The 19,912-nt window shown below is 38.9% G+C and overlaps 1 protein-coding gene across 4 annotated transcripts; it reads right to left on the bottom strand.

The window, feature by feature from the left end:
- Positions 1-401: 401 nt before the first annotated feature.
- LOC117997794 (zinc finger protein 677-like) lies at positions 402-19,802 on the bottom strand. Of its 4 annotated transcripts, none has more exons than XR_004675883.1 (4): positions 19,179-19,801; positions 15,230-15,356; positions 2,048-4,945; positions 402-485 (listed from the first exon to the last, which is right to left on the bottom strand). XR_004675883.1 is itself a non-coding variant. In XM_034986186.1 (4 exons), the coding sequence occupies exons 2-4, from the start codon at positions 19,191-19,193 to the stop codon at positions 3,150-3,152; spliced, it is 1,938 nt and encodes a 645-aa protein (XP_034842077.1). In that variant the 5' UTR covers positions 19,194-19,310; positions 19,772-19,802; the 3' UTR covers positions 1,295-3,149. The 4 variants fall into 4 exon arrangements, 3 of the variants coding, with proteins under 3 accessions (XP_034842077.1, XP_034842076.1, XP_034842078.1); XM_034986186.1 differs by lacking the exon at positions 402-485 and having other exon boundaries at positions 1,295-4,945; positions 19,179-19,310; positions 19,772-19,802; XM_034986185.1 differs by lacking the exon at positions 402-485 and having other exon boundaries at positions 1,295-4,945.
- Between the last annotated feature and the right edge of the window lie 110 nt (positions 19,803-19,912).

The following is a 19,912-nucleotide window of genomic DNA, read 5'->3' as shown; positions in this document are numbered from 1 at the left end:
TGACTTTTCCAAACAAATTTTGTAAAGGCTGTCTTCATTATCACGTGTGATAAATGTAGTCTCTCTTCCATTAGCTTAGTTATCATATTGTGGTTTGACAGAAATTTCACCAAATGCCTAGAGCTAAAAGAAAGAAAAGAGGAAAAGAAAAAGAGGAGGAAAAGAAAACAGATTATTTTCCATTTGTTTGCAGATTTGCTCTTAGTTGTGACACTCCAACTCTTAGCCAGGCTATTTAACACTGTCTTTACCTTCACTTTCTGTGTGTGCAGAGCCAGATGAAATAGCTTATGGTTTTCTCAGGTACTTTATTCTCCAGTATCTGTGGACTTTATTCCACCTACATTTTTTTCTCCTCAGTCTCTCCCCATGCGTTTGGTCTTTCTAATGCTTGTCCCATCATCCCTTGTCCCAGTCTGCTGTGGTCCATACTTTTGCTTTTAAATGCTGTATGATTCTCACTGAAGTTTGCCAATGAGAAAAACCTATATGGAATTTGGAAGGCAAAAGTGAAGCAGAAAATGTTAATCTCAGGAGAAACCAGTGACCAGATAAAGATTTTGCAGACCTTCTCACCAGCTCTAACTACATATTTAAGGCAACCAGAGGCAGTAACTTCTCAAACATATGCATGATCTTTGGCTTCTCCACCCACCATGGGGCTTTAGGATGTAGTTATCAGTGACTTACTCTATGATCCACCAGTCTTTCATACATTTCACTGCTCAAACTCCTTCTAAACTCTTGACTTAATTTATATAATTCTTACTCTTATATAATTGTATGTATATGTTTTCCTGACCAAACACAGATTGTTACAATACCTCAGAATATTACTATTTCTGTATTTTCAAAGTCTAAAAATCTCAACCAGCATGACTGTATTGGTTCCATGGCCCACTGGTCCTATCAATTCATCCCAATGAAAGAGCAATTTTGATATTTTAAAATCTAGTAAAGGAACTCTGATGCTTAAAAATATTGAATAGATGGGACAACTGGAAATCTACATGGAAAAGAATGAAGTTGGACCCCTACCTCATACCATATACAAAAGGTAGACACAAGAGGCCACACATTGTATGATTTCATTTATATGAAATGCCCAGAATTGGGACAAACATAGAAATTACAGTGCTGGTTTCTAAGGGGTGGGGGTGTGGAGTGTTAGAGTATGGGGTTTTTTGTAGGGTGATGAAATTGTTCTGGAGTTAGTACTGATAGGTTTCACAAAATTATGAATAAACAAAAAGCCACTTAATTGTACACTGTTATCAATTTTATGGCATGTGAATTATATATAAATAAAATGAACAAATATCTAATGTATTTACATTGAATTCAGGGAAACATTCTGACAGACTGACTCTGGCCTCAAGACCTTGGAGATAGAGGGCCCAATCTCCACTGCAGAAGTGATGATGATAGCAATTATAATGGCAGGAAAAGAATGAATTTTATATACTTTTCCGGTGTAATGAGCATATTTTTAACCAAAATTCCAGTGTGACTTTCAGGGAAGCATTTAGGTCTCCTGCCTTCACGTTTCAAGATGTCAGTTTATCTTGTACCACTGCAGTTATTACTCTGAACTAAAGACATAAAGGACCCTCTTTCTTTACATTCACAAAGCACTTATTTTGTACCTCCCATTTTTATGTTACAGAAGTTTCAAAACCACCCCTTTGTCATACAGCCTCCAAATTTTTTACTGACTAAAGGGATGAAATGTAAATTACATATATAAAAATTGATTTAAAACACGTGGAGGGAAAAGTGGTAAGGAAAAATTTTATAAGAAAATTAAAATGAATTTCCAACACAGTTGAAAAAGAACCATGAACCATAAGGCTTGTTACCATAATCTCAAATTTAGATTTTTCTAGGCTTTAAAAAATTGCTCTCCTAGTAAAATCCTTAAATCATATTTATTGTCTGATAAAACTTCTACACATTAATTTTCATGAAAATACCACAAAAATATCACAATTTATCTAAAGAGTATTTCACAAACACGTTCAATAACATATTGTATAAAGAATCCTACCTGTGCAGCAGCAAAGGAAATGCAGTTATTAGCATGAGGAAAATTGTGGTCTTTCCCAACCAAGGAGTGAGACACTTCAAAAGTAAATGTTCAGTGTTGAATTAGTCTAACCTCATTTTTATTATTTGACTATTAACAGCTTTTAAGTCTCCCATCCCTCCTCCCATTCTACCTCACACCTATGTAGGCTGATTAGAAAGGCTGTGTACTCTTTCTTTGTCACCGGTGGAAAGTTTAAGCCACATTCAGTACCCTCTCCTCAGCTCCACCATAAAAGCCCCATAACAACAAATCTGGAGAAGAGGGTCCTTAACACATTAATCATGACTTAGATCATAGTTTTACATCTCTTACATGCCACTCATGCTGTCATTCAAATTTATATTATATTGGATTATAAATTCAGTGTTCTTGTTCTTCCAGGAAATTCTGGACATGAATGAACATCACCTAATGAAGTCTGCCCTTTTATCTTATTAAACCTTTCCAAGAGATCTTCATGGTAACATGAAAGGACTGTAATGAAAGTATATTATCAACAGATTTCAAACCTCAGGATGAAAATCATTGATAGTAATTTGGCCTTTTCAAGAAACCCGAAAGAAACTATTTAATAAAATGAAGGTAACAGGACCTTTCCACGGGGATCCTTGTAACTTTGACAGCCATTATAGGTATTATAATTTTGATTTTTAATTAATCAATTATCAATTATTAAATTTATTTAGAATTTAATTGAATAATCTTTCAGAAGAAGAGACTGTTTTCTCTACTATGAATTATCTGATGTGTAGCCGATTGTGAGAAATGGTTAAATAATTTATCACATTCATTACAGTTTTAAGGTTTCTCTACAATGTAAATTCTTTGGTGAATCCTGAGGTCAGATCGTTGTCTAAAGGCCTTACCATTTTCAATACATTTTTGTTTTCTCTCTGATGTGAATTCTCTCATGACCCCTTGGGTAAACATCTGAACATCTCATAAAAGTTTAACACATTCATTACATTTATAAGGTTTCTCTCCAGTAGGAGATAATATTACATATGCTTGATCTTTGGATAAAAGCCTTGCCACACCCATTACATTTTTGTGCTTTCTTTCAAAGATGCATATTCTGGTGTCTAATTAACTCTGAGCCCTGGTTACAGGCTTTGCCAAATACATGACTTTTACATGGCTTCTGTTCAGTATGGATTCCTTGATGTCGAGTAAGGCTTGAACACACATTAAAGGTTTTGCTACACACATGACATTTGTGAGGTTTCTCTTCACTACAAATTCTCTGATAATCCCCAGTGCTTGATCTTTGGATAAAAGCATTTCCACATATATTAGGTTTACAATGTTTCTTTTCAGTATGCGTTTTCTGATGTCTAATAAGATTTGCAAATTGGGTAAAGGCCTTGTCACATTCATTACATTTATAAGGCTTCTCCCCAGTATGGATTCTTTGATGTCGGGTAAGGCTTGAACACACATTAAAGGCTTTGCCACACTCATTACATTTATAAGGCTTCTCTCCAGTATGAATTATCTGATGTATGACAAGGTTAGAGGACTGGTTAAAGGCTTTGCCACATTCCTTACATTTGTAAGGCTTTTCTCCACTATGGATTCTCTTATGTTGAGTAAGGCTTGAACGCTCCATAAAGGCTTTGCCACACTCGTCACATATGTAAGGCTTCTCGCCTGTATGAACTCTCTGATGAATTATAAGATTTGAATGTTGACTACAGACCTTGTCACATATATTACATTTATATGGTTTCTCTCCAGTATGGATTCTCTGGTGTCTAGTGAGGTGTGATATGCGGTTAAAGGATTTGTCACACTCATTACATTTGTAAGGTCTCTGCCCAGAATGAATTCTCTGATGATTGGTGAGATTCGAGCTTCCTCTAAAAGTCTTCCCACATTCATTACATTTATAAGGTTTCTCTCCAGTATGGATTCTCTTATGTCGAGTAAGGCTTGAATACTCAGAAAAGACTTTGCCACACTCATTACATTTGTAAGGTTTCTCTCCAGTATGAATTTTCCGATGCCGTGCAAGATTTGAATTTTGACTACAGCCCTTGCCACATATATTACATTGATATGGTTTCTCTCTGGTATGGATTCTCTGATGTCTAGTAAGTTTTGCAAATTGGGTAAAGGCTTTGCCACACTCATTACATTTGTAAGGCCTCTGCTCAGAATGAATTCTCTGATGACTAATGAGGTTTGAGCTTTCTCTAAAAGCCTTCCCACAGTCATTACATTTGTAAGGTTTTTCACTAAGAGGTGTTTTTTGATGTGTAAGTAATGAAGCATGCATAAAAAGTTTCCCAGATTTATTACAAATGTTCATGTTGATGCTAGGAGGAATTCTTTGAAGGGGTGAAACAGAACTACTGTTGATCAACTCCTCAACTTGATTATATTCATAAATTTTCTCTTCAGTTTGAAAATTCTGAAGGTCAGCCAGATGCAACTGAAACTTTAATCCAATTCCATTTTCAAAACATTTTATATACTTGTTTCCTGCACAGGTTATGTTATTTTTTAGTTTTAACAAATACCTTTTATATGACTTCTCATGTTTGTAATATTGATAAGTACTTTTTCTTACAGAAACACTCTGCTTTAGAGGGAAATCATTCCAGGATTTGTTATGCCGTTGATCTCTTCTACCAGTGAAATTTTGGTTATGGGCTGCGGTTACTCCTTTGTAATTTGTTTCATCATATGTATACTGACTTTCAAACTCATGCATATTTTGCTGGACTTCTCTGAAACCCAAATCCTTGATGTCATTTCTTTTGTGTCTTTCCAACATCAATGTTTGGAATAATTCTTCTTTGTTAATATCCTCTTTTGGTGATAATTCCTTAATCATACTTCTAACAGAGATATCTGAAAGATATAAAGAACCATAGGTTTCCTATTAATAGAGTTATAAAGTGAATATTTTATCTTGAAAACATAATATTAGGCCAAAAGCAATGCTTATATAGTTATAAAACTTCTCAACCATAGTATGCAAATATTTAGGAATAAAGGGAATCGGATTCCTCAATCAAGAAAGGGTGTTTACACATAGATAAAATTATTTTCAGGAAAGCCTAGTTCCAACACCCTATGATCAAACCACTTAGAGTATTTACATAAGCCCTGAAACAAGTGGTATCTTTCTGTTGCCACCCCAAAGTACTCACCAATTGGCACTAGACATTTGGGTGTTCCATATTTGAAGGAAAGCAATATTATATTAATGCATATACACATACCTAATTATTTAGGTACAATTATAAAGGCTAAAGGAGAGGACTACATACTGTAATGGTAAATAATATCTTAAACTTATCTAACAAAAAATGGCAATTCACAATTATAAAATAAAAATAGCACTGAGAAAATGAGAACCTGATAAAACACCATTGTAAGAATAACAAAATATTGGTCTGAATTTCTATAATTAAACTATCTATATTCATGCAGAATAGGCATTTTACAACATTAACCATTGGTGCATGACAGTCATAATACATAAAATATATTTAAAAACCATTACCTGTAAGTCATAGTAAAAATGAATCACACATTTTAGAAACCCACAGTAAATCCAGAAGATAAATAATAAGCCAACACAATTACAAACCATTATAATCTGTGGCATTCTAAAGACTTCTTCCTTCAGAACAAAGGATAGGGCTCCTATTCCAGAAGGAATACATAATATGAGCATTGAAACCTATGTTAAGAACCACTGACTTTTTAAATATCTGGTTCAGGTACATACATAATATTTTAAGATGAAGAATTTGGGAAGGCAATCAGAAATCAGAATTATGATTTCATACCTGCAATTAACAACCAATAGAGCTATTTTCTTTTCCTTTTCTTTTTAACTTAATTTTATTATATTATGTTAATCACCTTACATTACATCATTAATTTTTGATGTAGTGTTCCATGATTCATTGTTTGCGTGTAACACCCAGTGCTCCATGCAGAATGACCCTCTTTAATACCCATCACCAGGCTAACCCATCCACCCACCCCCCTCCCCTCTAGAACCCTGTTTGTTTCTCAGAGTCCATAGTCTCTCATGGTTCATCTCCCCCTCCAATTTCTCCCCCTTCATTTTTCCCTTCCTACTTTTTTTTTTTTAAACATATAATGTACTATTTGTTTCAGAAGTACAGGTCTGTGATTCAACAGTCCTACACAATTCACAGCGCTCACCATAGCACATACCTTCCCCAATGTCTATCACCCAGCCACCCCATCCCTCCCACCGCCCCCCCCCTACTCCCGCAACCCTCAGTTTGTTTCCTGAGATTAAGAATTCCTCATATCGGTGAGATCATATGATACATGTCTTTCTCTGATTGACTTATTTCGCTTAGCATAATACCCTCTAGTTCTATTCACGTCGTTGCAAATGGCAAGATTTCCTTTTTTTTTTTTTTTTTTGATGGCTGCATAATATTCCATCGTGTGTGTGTGTGTGTCTTGGCTCTTTCCATAGTTTGGCTATTGTGGGCATTGCTGCTATAAACACTGAGGTGCACGTACCCCTTTGGATCATTACATTTGTATCTTTGGGGTAAATACCCAGTAGTGCAATTGCTGGGCCATATGGTAACTCTATTTTCAACTTTTTGAGGAACCTCCATACTGTTTTCCACAGTGGCTGCACCAGCTTGCATTCCCACCAACAGTGTAGGAGGGTTCCCCTTTCTCTGCATCCTCGTCAACATCTGTCGTTTCCTGACTTGTTAATTTTAGCCATTCTGACTGGTGTGAGGTAGTATCTCATTGAGGTTTTGATTTGGATTTCCCTGATGCCGAGCGATGTTGAGCACTTTTTCATGTGTCTGTTGGCCATTTGGATGTCTTCTTTGGAAAAATGTCTGTTCATGTCTTCTACCCATTTCTTGATTGGATCATTTGTTCTTTGGATGTTGAGTTGGTAAGTTCTTTATAGATTTTGGATACTAGCCCTTTACCTGATATGTCATTTGCAAATATCTTCTCCCATTCTGTCAGTTGTCTTTTGGTTTCGTTGACTGTTTCCTTTGCTGTGCAGAAGCTTTTTATCTTGATGAAGTCCCAATAGTTCATTTTTGCCCTTGCCTCCCTTGCCTTTGGCGATGTTTTTAGGAGGAAGTTGCTGCGGCTCAGGTTGAAGAGGTTGCTGCCCGTGTTCTCCTTTAGGATTTTGATGGAGTCTGGTCTCACATTTGGGTCTTCCAACCATTTTAAGTCTATTTTTGTGTGGTGTAAGGAAATGGTGCAGTTTCATTCTTCTGCATGTGGCTGTCCAATTTTCCCAACACCATTTGTTGAAGAGACTGTCTTTTTTCCATTGGACATTCTTTCCTGCTTTGTCGAAGATTAGTTGACCATAGAGTTGAGGGTCCATTTCTGGGCTCTCTATTCTGTTTCATTGATCTGTGTGTCTGTTTTTATGCCAGTACCATACTGTCTTGATGATTACAGCTTTGTAATAGAGCTTGAAGTCCGGAATTGTGATGCCACCAGCTTTGCTTTTCTTTTTCAACATTCCTATTCGGCTATTCGGGGTCTTCCCTGGTTCAAAACAAATTTTAGGATTATTTGTTCCATTTCTTTAAAAAAAGTTGATGGTATTTTGATAGGGATTGCATTAAACGTGTAGATTGCTCTAGGTAGCATTGACATCTTCACAATATTTGTTCTTCCAATCCATGAGCATGGAACGTTTTTCCATTTCTTTGTGTCTTCTTTAATTTCTTTCAAGAATATTCTATAGTTTTCTGAGTACAGATTCTTTTCCTCTTTGGTTAGATTTATTCCTAGGTATCTCATGGTTTTGGGTGTAATTGTAAATGGGATCGACTCCTTAATTTCTCTTTCTTCTGTCTTGTTGTTGGTGTATAGAAATGCAACTGATTTCTGTGCATTGATTTTATATCCTGCCACTTTACTGAATTCCTGTATGAGTTCTAGCAGTTTTGGGGTGGAGTCTTTGGGGTTTTCCACATAAAGTATCATATCATCTGCAAAGAGTGAGAGTTTGACTTCTTCTTTGCCAATTCGGATGCCTTTTATTTCTTTTTGTTGTCTGATTGCTGTGGCTAGGACTTCTAGCACTATGTTGAATAGCAGTGGTGACAGTGGACATCCCTGCTGTGTTCCCAACCTTAGGGGGAAAGCTTTCAGTTTTTCCCCATTGAGAATGATATTCACTGTGGGTTTTTCATAGATGGCTTTTATGATATTGAGGTATGTACCCTCTATCCCTATACTCTGAAGAGTTTTAATCAAGAAAGGATGCTGTACTTCGTCAAATGCTTTTTCTGCATCTACTGAGAGGATCATATGGTTCTTGTTCCTTCTTTTATTAATGTATTGTATCACATTGATTGATTTGCAGATGTTGAACCAACCTTGAAGCCCAGGGATAAATCCCACTTGGTCATGGTGAATAATCCTTTTAATGTACTGTTGGATCCTACTGGCTAGTATTTTGGTGAGAATTTTTGCATCCATGTTCATCAGGGAGATTGGCTGGTAATTCTCCTTTTTGATGGGGTCTTTGTCTGATTTTGGGATCAAGGTAATGCTGGCTCATAAAATGAGTTTGGACATTTTCCTTCCATTTCTATTTTTTGGAACAGTTTCAGAAGAATAGGTATTAATTCTTCTTTAAATGTTTGGTAGAATTCCCCTGGGAAGCCATGTGGCCTCGGGCTTTTGTTTGTTGGGAGATTTTTTATTACTGCTTCAATTTCCTTAGTGGTTATAGGTCTGTTCAGGTTTTCTATGTCTTCCTGGTTCAGTTTTGGTAGTTGATACATCTCTAGAAATGCATCCATTTCTTCCAGATTATCTAATTTGCTGGCATAGAGTTGCTCATAATATGTTCTTATAATTGTTTGTATTTCTTTGGTGTTTGGTTGTGATCTCTCCTCTTTTATTCATGATTTTATTTATTTGGGTCATTTCTCTTTTCTTTTTGGTAAGTCTGGCCAGGGGTTTATCAATCTTATTTATTCTTTCAAAGAACCAGCTCCTAGTTTCATTGATCTGTTCTACTGTTCTTTTGGTTTCTATTTCATTGATTTCTGCTCTGATGTTTATTATTTCTCTTCTGCTGGGTTTAGGCTTTATTTGCTGTTCTTTCTCCAGCTCCTTTAGGTGTAGGGTTAGGTTGTGTATTTGAGACCTTTCTTGTTTCTTGAGAAAGGCTTGTATTGCTATATACTTTCCTCTTAGGACCGCCTTTGCTGCATCCCAAAGATTTTGAACGGTTGTGTTTTCATTTTCATTGGGTTCCATGAATTTTTTTAATTCTTCTTTAATCTCCTGGTTGACCCATTCATTCTTTAGTAAGATGCTCTTTAGCCTCCATGTATTTGAGTTCTTTCCGACTTTCCTCTTGTGATTGAGTTCTAGTTTCACAGCATTGTGGTCTGAAAATAGGCAGGGAATGATCCCAATCTTTTGGTACTGGTTGGGCCCTGATTTGTGACCTAGGATGTGATCTATTCTGGAGAATGTTCCATGGGCACTAAAGAAGAATGTGTATTCTGTTGCTCTGGGATGGAATGTTCTGAATATATCTGTGAAGTCCATTTGGTCCAGTGGGTCATTTAAAGTCTTTACTTCCTTGTTGATCTTTTGCTTAGATGATCTGTCCATTTCAGTGAGGGGGATGTTAAATTCCCCTACTATTATTGTATTGTTGTCGATATGTTTGATTTTATTAATTAATTGCCTTATATAATTGGCTGCTCCCATGTTAGGGGCATAGATATTTAAAACTGTTAGATCTTCTTGTTGGATAGACCCTTTAAGTAGGATATAGTGTCATTCCTCATGTCTTATTATAGTCTTTGGTTTAAAATCTAATTTGTCTGATATAAGGATTGCCACCCCAGCTTTCTTTTGATGTCCATTAGCATGGTAAATGGTTTTCCACCCTCTCACTTTCAATCTGGAGGTTTCTTTGGGTCTAAAATGAGTCTCTTGCAGACAGCATATCGATGGGTCTTGCTTTTTTATCCAATCTGATACTCTGTGTCTTTTGATTGGGGCATTTAGCCCATTTACATTCAGGGTAACTATTGAAAGATATCAATTTCGTGCCACTGTATTCCAATAGAGCTATTTTCTAACTGTGAAGCAGCCTTTAATAATGCAATCCTGCAGTCACAGAATACATATACTACAGAGTATGTGCCTTGAAAATTTACTAAGACAAACAATATTGAGATGAAACAAATTAAAAAATGAATACAAACATAATATAATGTAGGCAAAGGTCAATCACATATTAAACATAGGAGGAGGTCAAGAAGTATTAGTAAAGAAAGGTAAATTTCCAGAACTTGCTATATGTTATACAATGTTCAAAATCTAACAGCATTAACATATTTAAAATATTCTCAAGACACATCATCATATTTCAGATAAAAACAACGGGCCCATCGTGTTTACGTACCCAACACTAATTCACACAGAAAAAAATGTGAAAGCCAAAATTTGAACCTGGGCCTGCAGGCTCAGACCACATGTTCTTGAGCACTAAACATTACTACCCACTCAGGAAGTGAGCAAAGGTCATAGCAAACCCCACCAGCATACAGGGAAATGCTTCAAGAAAACTACAGGAATTGAGTTGTGTTACTAATATCATTACTGACTCATCCCACCTGGATAAGAGCATCTGAGTCATCACTTCCTGAATGTGTTGATTTAGACAGTAACCAGGCATGGTGCTATCCTGAACTAGCTGTCCTCTGGAAGAGTAGGGATCTTTATAAAATGCAGAAGGGGTAAGGATAGGGGGCGCTGAGGAGACTGGGGGGTCCAAGGGCTCAAAATTAATATGCTAAGGAGAAAACAGTGTGCTTCATCCAGATCAATGAAGAATATGAGGGAAGGTGGAAGAACAGAGCCTGTGCTTGCAAATTTATGGGAATACAATTGCACTAGGGCGTAAAAATCTTTATCTTAGAAGACATGAACTGGGCAAGTGGCACAATACTGACCCATTCTGTGGGAAATGTACTATGGGTGAGGGGGGACGGGAGAGAATGGAAGCGATGAGGAAGGCAATTAGCATGATACGGTGGAAGGAATACAGGTTTACCTCTATTCTAACATCTTCCCTGAAATTTCTCAAATGGGATATCCTTGGCTTTCTATTTATAAGCATTTACTCAAGAGAGTCCTACATATATATTCCATGAGACATGTAAAAAGTGTTCTTAAAAGGCAAGCAAAAGTCTGGACATGGCCATCAAGGGGAGAACGGATGAACTCACTCTACATACACATACAGATGCCATGAAAGTCTGTCAAGAATTCAGCAATGGAGAGTGACATGGATGCAAGATGATGAATCCCTGGTGGGGAGGACAAAGAGTTTGGTGGAGGGAAACAAAGTTAGCAGGTTTTGTCAAGGTCTGAACTTTGGGGGAGATGTGGATAGATTAGCTAAAAAGAAATAACATACCAACCAAATTATTAATTACATAATGTTTTATAAATAGAAATTTACCAATTTGGCGTGCTAACCTTTTTGAGGCTAAGTGTCCTTGTTTGTTATATAAAAATGATAGTGCTTCTTGGGGTGCCCGGGTGGCACAGCTGGTTAAGCATCCAACTCTTGGTTTCAGCTCAAGTCATGATATCAGGATCCTGGGATTGAGCTGCACGTCGGGCTCCATGCTCACTGCAGAGTCTGCTTGAGAGTCTTCCTCTCCCTCTGCCCCTCCTGCTCATGCTCTCTCTTCCTTTCTCTCTCTCAAATAAATAAATCTTTAAAAAAATAATAATAGAGCTTCTCTTGCAGCCTCCTCTAATTATCTGAACTCATATATTTGGATCTCTCCACACAATTGCTGGCATAAGGAGACATGAGGTGAGGGACGGTCTTACCATATATAAGTGGATATATAGTCATTATTGTGGATCAATGGAAGTTATGTGTACTTATCCAAAATCAATAAATTCTGACTTTGTTAACTATCACCACAACATAGGCAACCTCAAAGGGAAAATAACTTAATGACACACAGTGAGGAATGGATTTTACTGAAGGGCAGTGTTAGCAGAAGGGGACTGCAGGAGCAGCTTCTGGCAGTGCCATGCAGGAGTTAGATGTGCACAGAGATGGCCAGTAACATAAGGAGTTGGCTGTGGTCAGAGAGCAGGAGAGTACTGACATGTGGGTCAACAAGGACCAGGTGAACTTTTTAGGGAACCCAGTTTAAAAGATGAAGATCAAAACAGACTTCAAGTGTTAACTGAAGAATGTAATTTCCAGAACATGAAAAATTTTGTGGAAAACACAACGAGTTATAAGCAATAGTGGTGAGGATGTACATGGAGTGGAAGAGATTGTCTAACTTCCCAATAAAATACAGTGAGAACGTCAAATACTAGTTTAGTATACCAAGATGTGTACATGATGAATCTAGACAGGGAAATTAATTATTAGAATAAAGGATTTTGTACCAAAATACAAAAAGTCAGTAAAATTCAAATAAAATCCAAGAAGTTATATTTAGAAAACTTAAAATACACTATAGAAAAAGCAAGATATCCTATATAACAAATTATGGCAAATCAATTTAATGATTTCTGGGATGAACACAGTAATTTAATTAAAAAAATATTTTCTCAAGATACCCAATATTCCCAGGTGCCTGGGTGGCTCAGTTGGTTAAGCGACTGCCTTCGGCTCAGGTCATGATCCCAGAGTCCTGGGATCGAGTCCCACATCGGGCTCCTGGCTCAGCAGGGAGCCTGCTTCTCCCTCTGACCCTCTCCCCTCTCATGCTGTTTCTCTCTCTTTCAAATAAATAAATAAAATCTTAAAAAAAAAAAAAAGATATCCAATACTCCCAATTTTACAAATCCAATCAATCTGAGAAAGAGCTACTTTAATAATAGGTAAATCATGTGAAAGAGAAATAAAGGGACTAAGATAATTTTTTCACAAAATTCAGGAGTTTGAATAGGTTTTGGGGAAACTGTTGCTGAGCCATAACCATCAACACTCAAGAAGCAAATCTTGTAATATATATTTTAAAATATTTACTCCTTGATCCAGCAGCCCACAAACCAGAGCTATAAAACAGAATTCTAAGTGTCATCAAAAATATGTAATTAATGATTAAATTTTTTAAAGTTCATTTTTAATTCATGGAAATGTACATGATGAAAACTGTAGGAGTTTAAACATAACAAATTAGAATTTAAAAATGGAGGCATAATATTGTACACCTGAAACTAATATAACACTGTATGTTAACTATCCTGGAATTAAAAAAAAAAAAAAGAAAAAAGAAGCATCATTTAACTTCGTAAGTTCCCTCATATGCATCACAATCATATTTGTTTGGAGGAAAGAACACTGTTGCATGCAGCGGGTGAATAATTTGGCACAAACCAGAGTTTGGTCAAAGCCTCACAGATAAACGATTGCAACAATGTTCTCCTTGGGATAAGTTCGTACATCTCTGATTGCTGGCTCAAAGGGAATAATCCTTAGGTATTTGATCAACATTGCCACACTGCCCTTGAGAGACTCTGTGACACTCCACAAAGAGCAGAAAGAGAACTACAATCACTCATCAGTCAGACTCTCCTGATACTTTCTATCTCAGCCTCCCTCGGACTTGCTGACCACGCCACTCAGTGGCTTAACTGGGCACTTCTGTAAGTGGCAGGACAGCACTGTAGTACATTAATCAAAGTGTTCTTCAAAAATTCTGTTACCCAATAAACCCCCTCCACAGAGAAGTCCACCAGAAGTTGTCCGTCAACTAAAAGTGGGTTATCACAGCAGAAAAAGAGGATATTTCAGACCCTAGGAAAACATGTTTCAAAAGCAAAATTGCAGACTTAGGAAAATATAAAACCTGTCCGAGCCAAATTTTGTCTGCATCACTAGCCTAGGCAGAGCGCAGGAAGGAGAATAAGGCAAGATAACAGAAGTAAAGCAATGGGGTTCGATTTTGCAGGGTCTTTGAGAAAACCAAGAGATGTAGGACTGGGTTTCCAGGAGACAACCTCTCTGTCCACTGTCTGTAGAGTACTGCTGACTACCCATCTCAGAAGATCCACCCCATTGCCTGGTTATACTCTTGATGTGTGCCAAAAGCAGGCCTGACAAAATGGCTAGGAGGCCTTGAGACAATCCCATGCAGCCTTAGGGCCCCAAGTGCAATGGAGGAGGAGCCAATGTTTTCCTATCTCCCAAACACAGGAACTGAGGATGAAACCCGGACAGGTCCTGGAGTCAGGACTGTGGAGGAACTGATGGATCAGCTGGAATCAGATGGCATCAAGTATGGAAGGAGAGACCAGAGGAAAAGAGGACCCCTATGAAACAGCCCTTCTCATCCCTCTCAAAGCCAAGGGATCAAAAAGGTCACAGCAGCCAGGTAACAGTGTTGCAGGTCATGATAAAGACTACCACTGGAATGTCATGTCTGCAGAACAGAGTAATGGGGGAGATTTCCTTTGAGTGCTCACAAGTACTTTTCTTTTCTCCTAGACCTCTCCTCTTTGGGGAATGTTTCTCAAACAATATTTGATGAAGCAGTTTCATCTCTGACCATCTCAGCTGTTACCAGTGTTCACATCTTTGATATAGTCCCACCCACTTGGTTTTTTCTCTATTTTCACCTCACCCTCCACAGCCCTCGGCTCTGTCCCTTGCTCCAAAATGGAGATAACGTTCAGGTCAGAGAGATTCCTGCTCACAAAAAAGGAGAGTTACGTGCTGGGGCTTTTCCAGAATATAATCCCAGCCCTTTGTTCAGCAGAGGACAGAAGATGTTACAGATGGGTCTACACTAATTTCGTCCACTGACTGGCTTAGGAAATATTTTACATATACAGACATCTAGCTCTCTTTTGGAATTACTGACTCAAATGCAGGAGAGTAAAACCAGGGAATCCAATACTTTAAAATTTTGCTACAAGGTTTTGTGATTACTCAAGTGGAAAAAGCAACACTAATCTAGTGAGGAGTGGGCAGATCGTCTGAAGAAAGGAGATGAAAGTCCAGGTGCCACCTCATGAAGCTTTCAATTCAGAGTCAATATAGCTTCAGTCACAGTCTAGTAGGGCAGGGGCCCCCAAGAAACTCACTAGGGCAGATCCCAACATTTAGAGGGACATTATTCTCACCCAGGGAGACCAGGTTCCTATAGTTCTCCAACATCACGTCCTTGTACAAGGCCCTCTGAGCAGGGTCCAGGCACTCCCACTCCTCCTGAGAGAATTCTATGGCCACATCCCTGAAGGTCAACAGCACCTGTAACGAAAAACACATTAAACTAAGAGACCACAGGGAGAATTCTTATCTTCACACAAATTATAGGAGAGCGGTGTAAGGATTGATTTGGCTGTGGTGAAAAATCAGTATAAGGTAATTTTGAGCAAATCATATATCCCTAATTTTGTGTTATTATACTTCTCAACCAGAATACATAAATCCACAAAATCACTGTGCATTCCACAATTTTGTGAACAACAAAATATATAAATAAAAAATGCATCACAAGACGGACTATATAGAAGTGCTAGATAATACATTTTACACACCAATTATTCTCTGATGAGCTACACTGAGTAGTGTCTTTAAAGATTACAAAGTTGACAATGCCTTTTAAGAAAGCTTAAAATGTAAGAATGTGATGACGATTATAATGGCAGAAACAAAAAGTTTTTAAACATTCATGATGTGCTAAACATTACTCAAATGCGTATTATTTTGTGTAATAATATTAGAGAAATATCTGTGTCCACCTTATAGAGGAGGCAACTGTCACAGAGACTCTAAGAAACTAGCCTCGGGTCAGATAACTAAGAAATGGCAGAGCCGGCACCTCAACCAGGTGTTCTGAACTTAGAATTGAACCTGAAGAATCACACAGTTAAGTGACAGATACAGTGTTAAAAGTAGTTCTCTACTTTTAACGGGTTTCCTAAGTGAGAAAACATGAAACAAGTTCAAAGCTAAAAACAGGGACCTGCAGAAAATGTCATTATCTATGCATATATGTAGTATTTTATTATTGTTACCACTATTAATTCACTAATGAGTTAGTATAGAAAAAAATTTAAGGCCACGAAAAATTCGTAAGAACAATTTTCAAAGCTTAAAATAAATATAAAAGTTATTTATGAAACAATGCATCTTTTATACACACCATAGGCTTCTGCTCGCATACACCCACACACACATAAACACAATTTCAGTAAAAGTAGTCCTTTCAGACAGATTTTTGGGATGAATTTTTTTTAAATATATCTTTTTTTTTTACTCGTGTATTTCAGTATTTTTGGTAAAATGGACATTTAGAAATTGTACCTTTTTTTTCTTTAAAGATTTTATTTATTTATTTGACAGAGAGAGACACAGTGAGAGAGCGAACACAAGCAGGGGGAGTGGGAGAGGGAGAAGCAGGCTTCCCGCCGAGCGGGGAGCCTGATGCAGGGCTCGATCCCAGGACCCTGGGATCATGACCTGAGCTGAAGGCAGACGCTTAACGACTGAGCCACCCAGGCGCCCCTGAAATTGTACTTATTTTTAATTACGTTGTTGTCAACATTACTCTGTACTAGCCCAGTTAAAAAAATACAAAAATGAAAATAGAAAACTTTACCTTTTCCACTAAACACCTGTATGTAAATATCAAAATTTTGTCCATTTAAATGTCCATTTAAACATAAGCCAAGTGGAGTTTATCCAATAATAAAACAATGCTTGAAGATTATAAAATTTATTAATATTCTACATTATTTAATAAATTAAAATAGAAAAAAATGAAAGCATTAATCTTTTAAGAAATTATTGGATAACTAAAAATCATGCTAAAAAAAAATTAGAGGCATCAAGTAAGGAAATTCCAGTAAACATCATGATTGACAGTAAACAACAGAAGCATTTCCACGAAAACTGAGGCTGACACAAGGGATGATGGCCAGGACTCCTGCTATTCATCACTGCACACAATGCCTGGACATTGTGAACCACGTGGGATCCATGTGTCTTCATCCAGAGAATGTTTTAATGAGGATCTAAAAGAACAAGCTATCTCTATGTGTATTAGCACAAAAACAACTCCAAGATATGTATACAGAATAAAATATCACAATATAACATTCAATGAAGAATTTTAACTAAAATCTGCTAATGACAGGCAAATGCATTTTTATAAGACATACACTTAATCTTCCACAGAACAGGCAATAGTGATTACAAAGGTGGTGAGTGATGATGGAGGGCATGACAGGGAAGGAGATGTTTTACTTCTTAGTCCAAAATGTGCAACACTGTTTGTGGAGTTTGACCTCAAAACAAAGATACATGGCATGTAATGTTTAAAACAGGGGCACCTAGGTGGCTCAGTCGTTCAGCGTCTCCCTTCGGCTCAGGTCATGATCCCAGGGTCCTGGGATCGAGCCCCGCATCGGGCTCTCTGCTCAGTGGGAAGCCTACTTCTCCCTCTCCTGCTCCCCCTGCTTGTGTTCCCTCTCTCACTGTGTCGCTCTCTGTCAAATAAATAAATAAAATCTTTAAAAAAAAAAGTAATATTTTAGTAACAATTGGTGGAAACAGAATTTGGTTCCATCCACTCTGATGACAAAGACTAATTTTTTGCTCCAGTGTAATGGCTGAAACATTTTTAGGTAAAACACCTGCTACACAAAAGTCCCTGAATGAACAAGGGTCTTCATGGGATGGATACGCTGTGCGTGATATTAAAGAACGTACTGTTAAAACAAATTATACAATAAAACATCCTTTATCATTGATATGTTTCAGAACTTCCCACTGTAATCCAAATCATTAATATTTTAGAGACAGAAACATGCTGATTCACTTGTTTAGCTTCAAATGCCTTGTAAAATCAGGGACAATAGGTTTCCCCTTCTCAGTCTTATTTTCCAGCTGTTCCTGCACATTAATATGGCTCATTATTGTGCAGTTCTTTTTTTTTTTTCCTTTTTTTTTTTTCAAATTTGTATTTAAGTTCTAGTTAGTTTACGTGTAGTGTAATATTGTTTTCAGGAGAATTTAGTGATTCACCGCTTACATGTAACACCCAGTGCTCAACGGGACAAGTGCCCTCCTAAATACCCATCACCCACCTACCTCCCTCCATCACCCCTAAGTTTGTTTTCTATCATTAAGAGTCTTTTATGGTTTGTTTCCTTCTCTCTTTGTTTTTCCCCTTCCCATATGTTCATCTGTTTTATTTCTTAAATTCCACATATGAGTGAAACCATGTGATATTTGTCTTTCTCTGCGTGACTTATTTCGCTTAATGCTGTTTTTCTTTTTTTTCTTTTTTAAAGATTTTATTTATTTATTTGAGAGAGAGAGAATGAGATACAGAGAGCATGAGAGGGAGGAGGGTCAGAGGGAGAAGCAGACTCCCCGCGGAGCAGGGAGCCCGATGCGGGACTCAATCCCGGGACTCCAGGATCATGACCTGAGCCGAAGGCAGTCGCCTAACCAACTGAGCCACCCAGGCACCCGATAGGTCTTCTGGTTTTGTTTTGTTTTGTTTTGTTTTTAAGATTTTATTTATTTATTTGAGAGAGAGAGAGCATGAGAGGGGGGAGGGTCAGAGGGAGAAGCAGACTCCCCGCCGAGCAGGGAGCCCGATGCGGGACTCGATCCCGGGACTCCAGGATCATGACCTGAGCCGAAAGCAGTCGCTTAACCGACTGAGCCCCCCAGGCGCCCCTTAATGCTGTTTTTCTTAATGCAGTTCTTCTTAATGCTGCTCTAGAACGAACTGACAGTGCATTCACATGCAACTCCTAAAACAATCCCCTTTGCCAACCTCACTGACACCAAAGTCCCACCCCCAGTTTCTGATTCACACCAGAGTATGAAACCCTCCCCAAGAAAATCCCCCAACAGGGCCTCTTCCCAGGTTCCATGCCTCTGGGTCATGGTGAGATGGACTGTAAGTGGAGATGCGAGGCACTGAGGCGAGGCCGGGGTGAGTTCCAGCAAACGTCAGGCAGGACCCTTGAGTGCTTGAGAGTACATCACCAAGCCCAAAAAACCCAGCATTTCAGGAAGGAGAGAAGCAACAACCAAGAATGTGAATTTTACCTGGGAACGCGACATTTTGGCCTCCTCTTCCTTTCCTCTTCTCCTGGACTTACTTCTCGGATAAGATCAGTCTTGACAAGTGGACGGTGAGGGCTGAACACGGGCTGTTTAATGCCTAGAATGCACATCCCCCTTCCCGGGACACAACCACACACAGAGGGAGGACCTCAACACGCGGAAAGACACTCCTCCGCCGCCCACTGCCCCGGGAGGGCCCGTGAACAGAGACAGGCCGGCGAGGCGGAGTCTCCCCTTTTCCTCGCAACTCCCTGCCCGGCTGTGAAGCCCACGCGCTCCGCGGCCGCAGCGCCGCACACAACGGGGCCCCGCCCTCCTGGATCCGGGACGGAGGAATGCGAGGGCAGGGAGGCACCGGAAGCGGCGGTCTCCACGAACCGAGGCGGTCTCCACACGGACGCCGCGACCCGGCGCTACCAGGCCTCGGCACGTCTCACGGCGACGCCGGGACTCATCGTGGGCAGGAAGGCGAGGGCCGCCGCTCTAACCTCCAGAGGGCCCCAGTGTGGACGGCTGGAGGCTGTGGGGCCGCGGAGCGCGGCGGGCTTGAAACTGACCATCCGGAATTCACTCACCCGAACGTTCCTGTCGCTCAGCCCAATTCACTTCCGGGTCTGCCGGCAACTGCACACGCGCAGACGCGAGAGGAGGTTACGGGGGGCGGGGCTTGGGCAGGGCCGCCAGGAATGGTCGAGACTGGGCCGGAAGCGCGCGTG

The sequence above is a fragment of the Mirounga leonina genome, unplaced genomic scaffold (assembly GCF_011800145.1).
Source record: "Mirounga leonina isolate KUSES-001 unplaced genomic scaffold, KU_Mleo_1.0 Mir_376, whole genome shotgun sequence".
In the NCBI taxonomy this organism is placed as follows: Eukaryota; Metazoa; Chordata; class Mammalia; order Carnivora; family Phocidae; genus Mirounga; species Mirounga leonina.
Note: the sequence above shows the minus strand (reverse complement) of the source record. Positions and strands in the feature narration are given on the sequence as shown.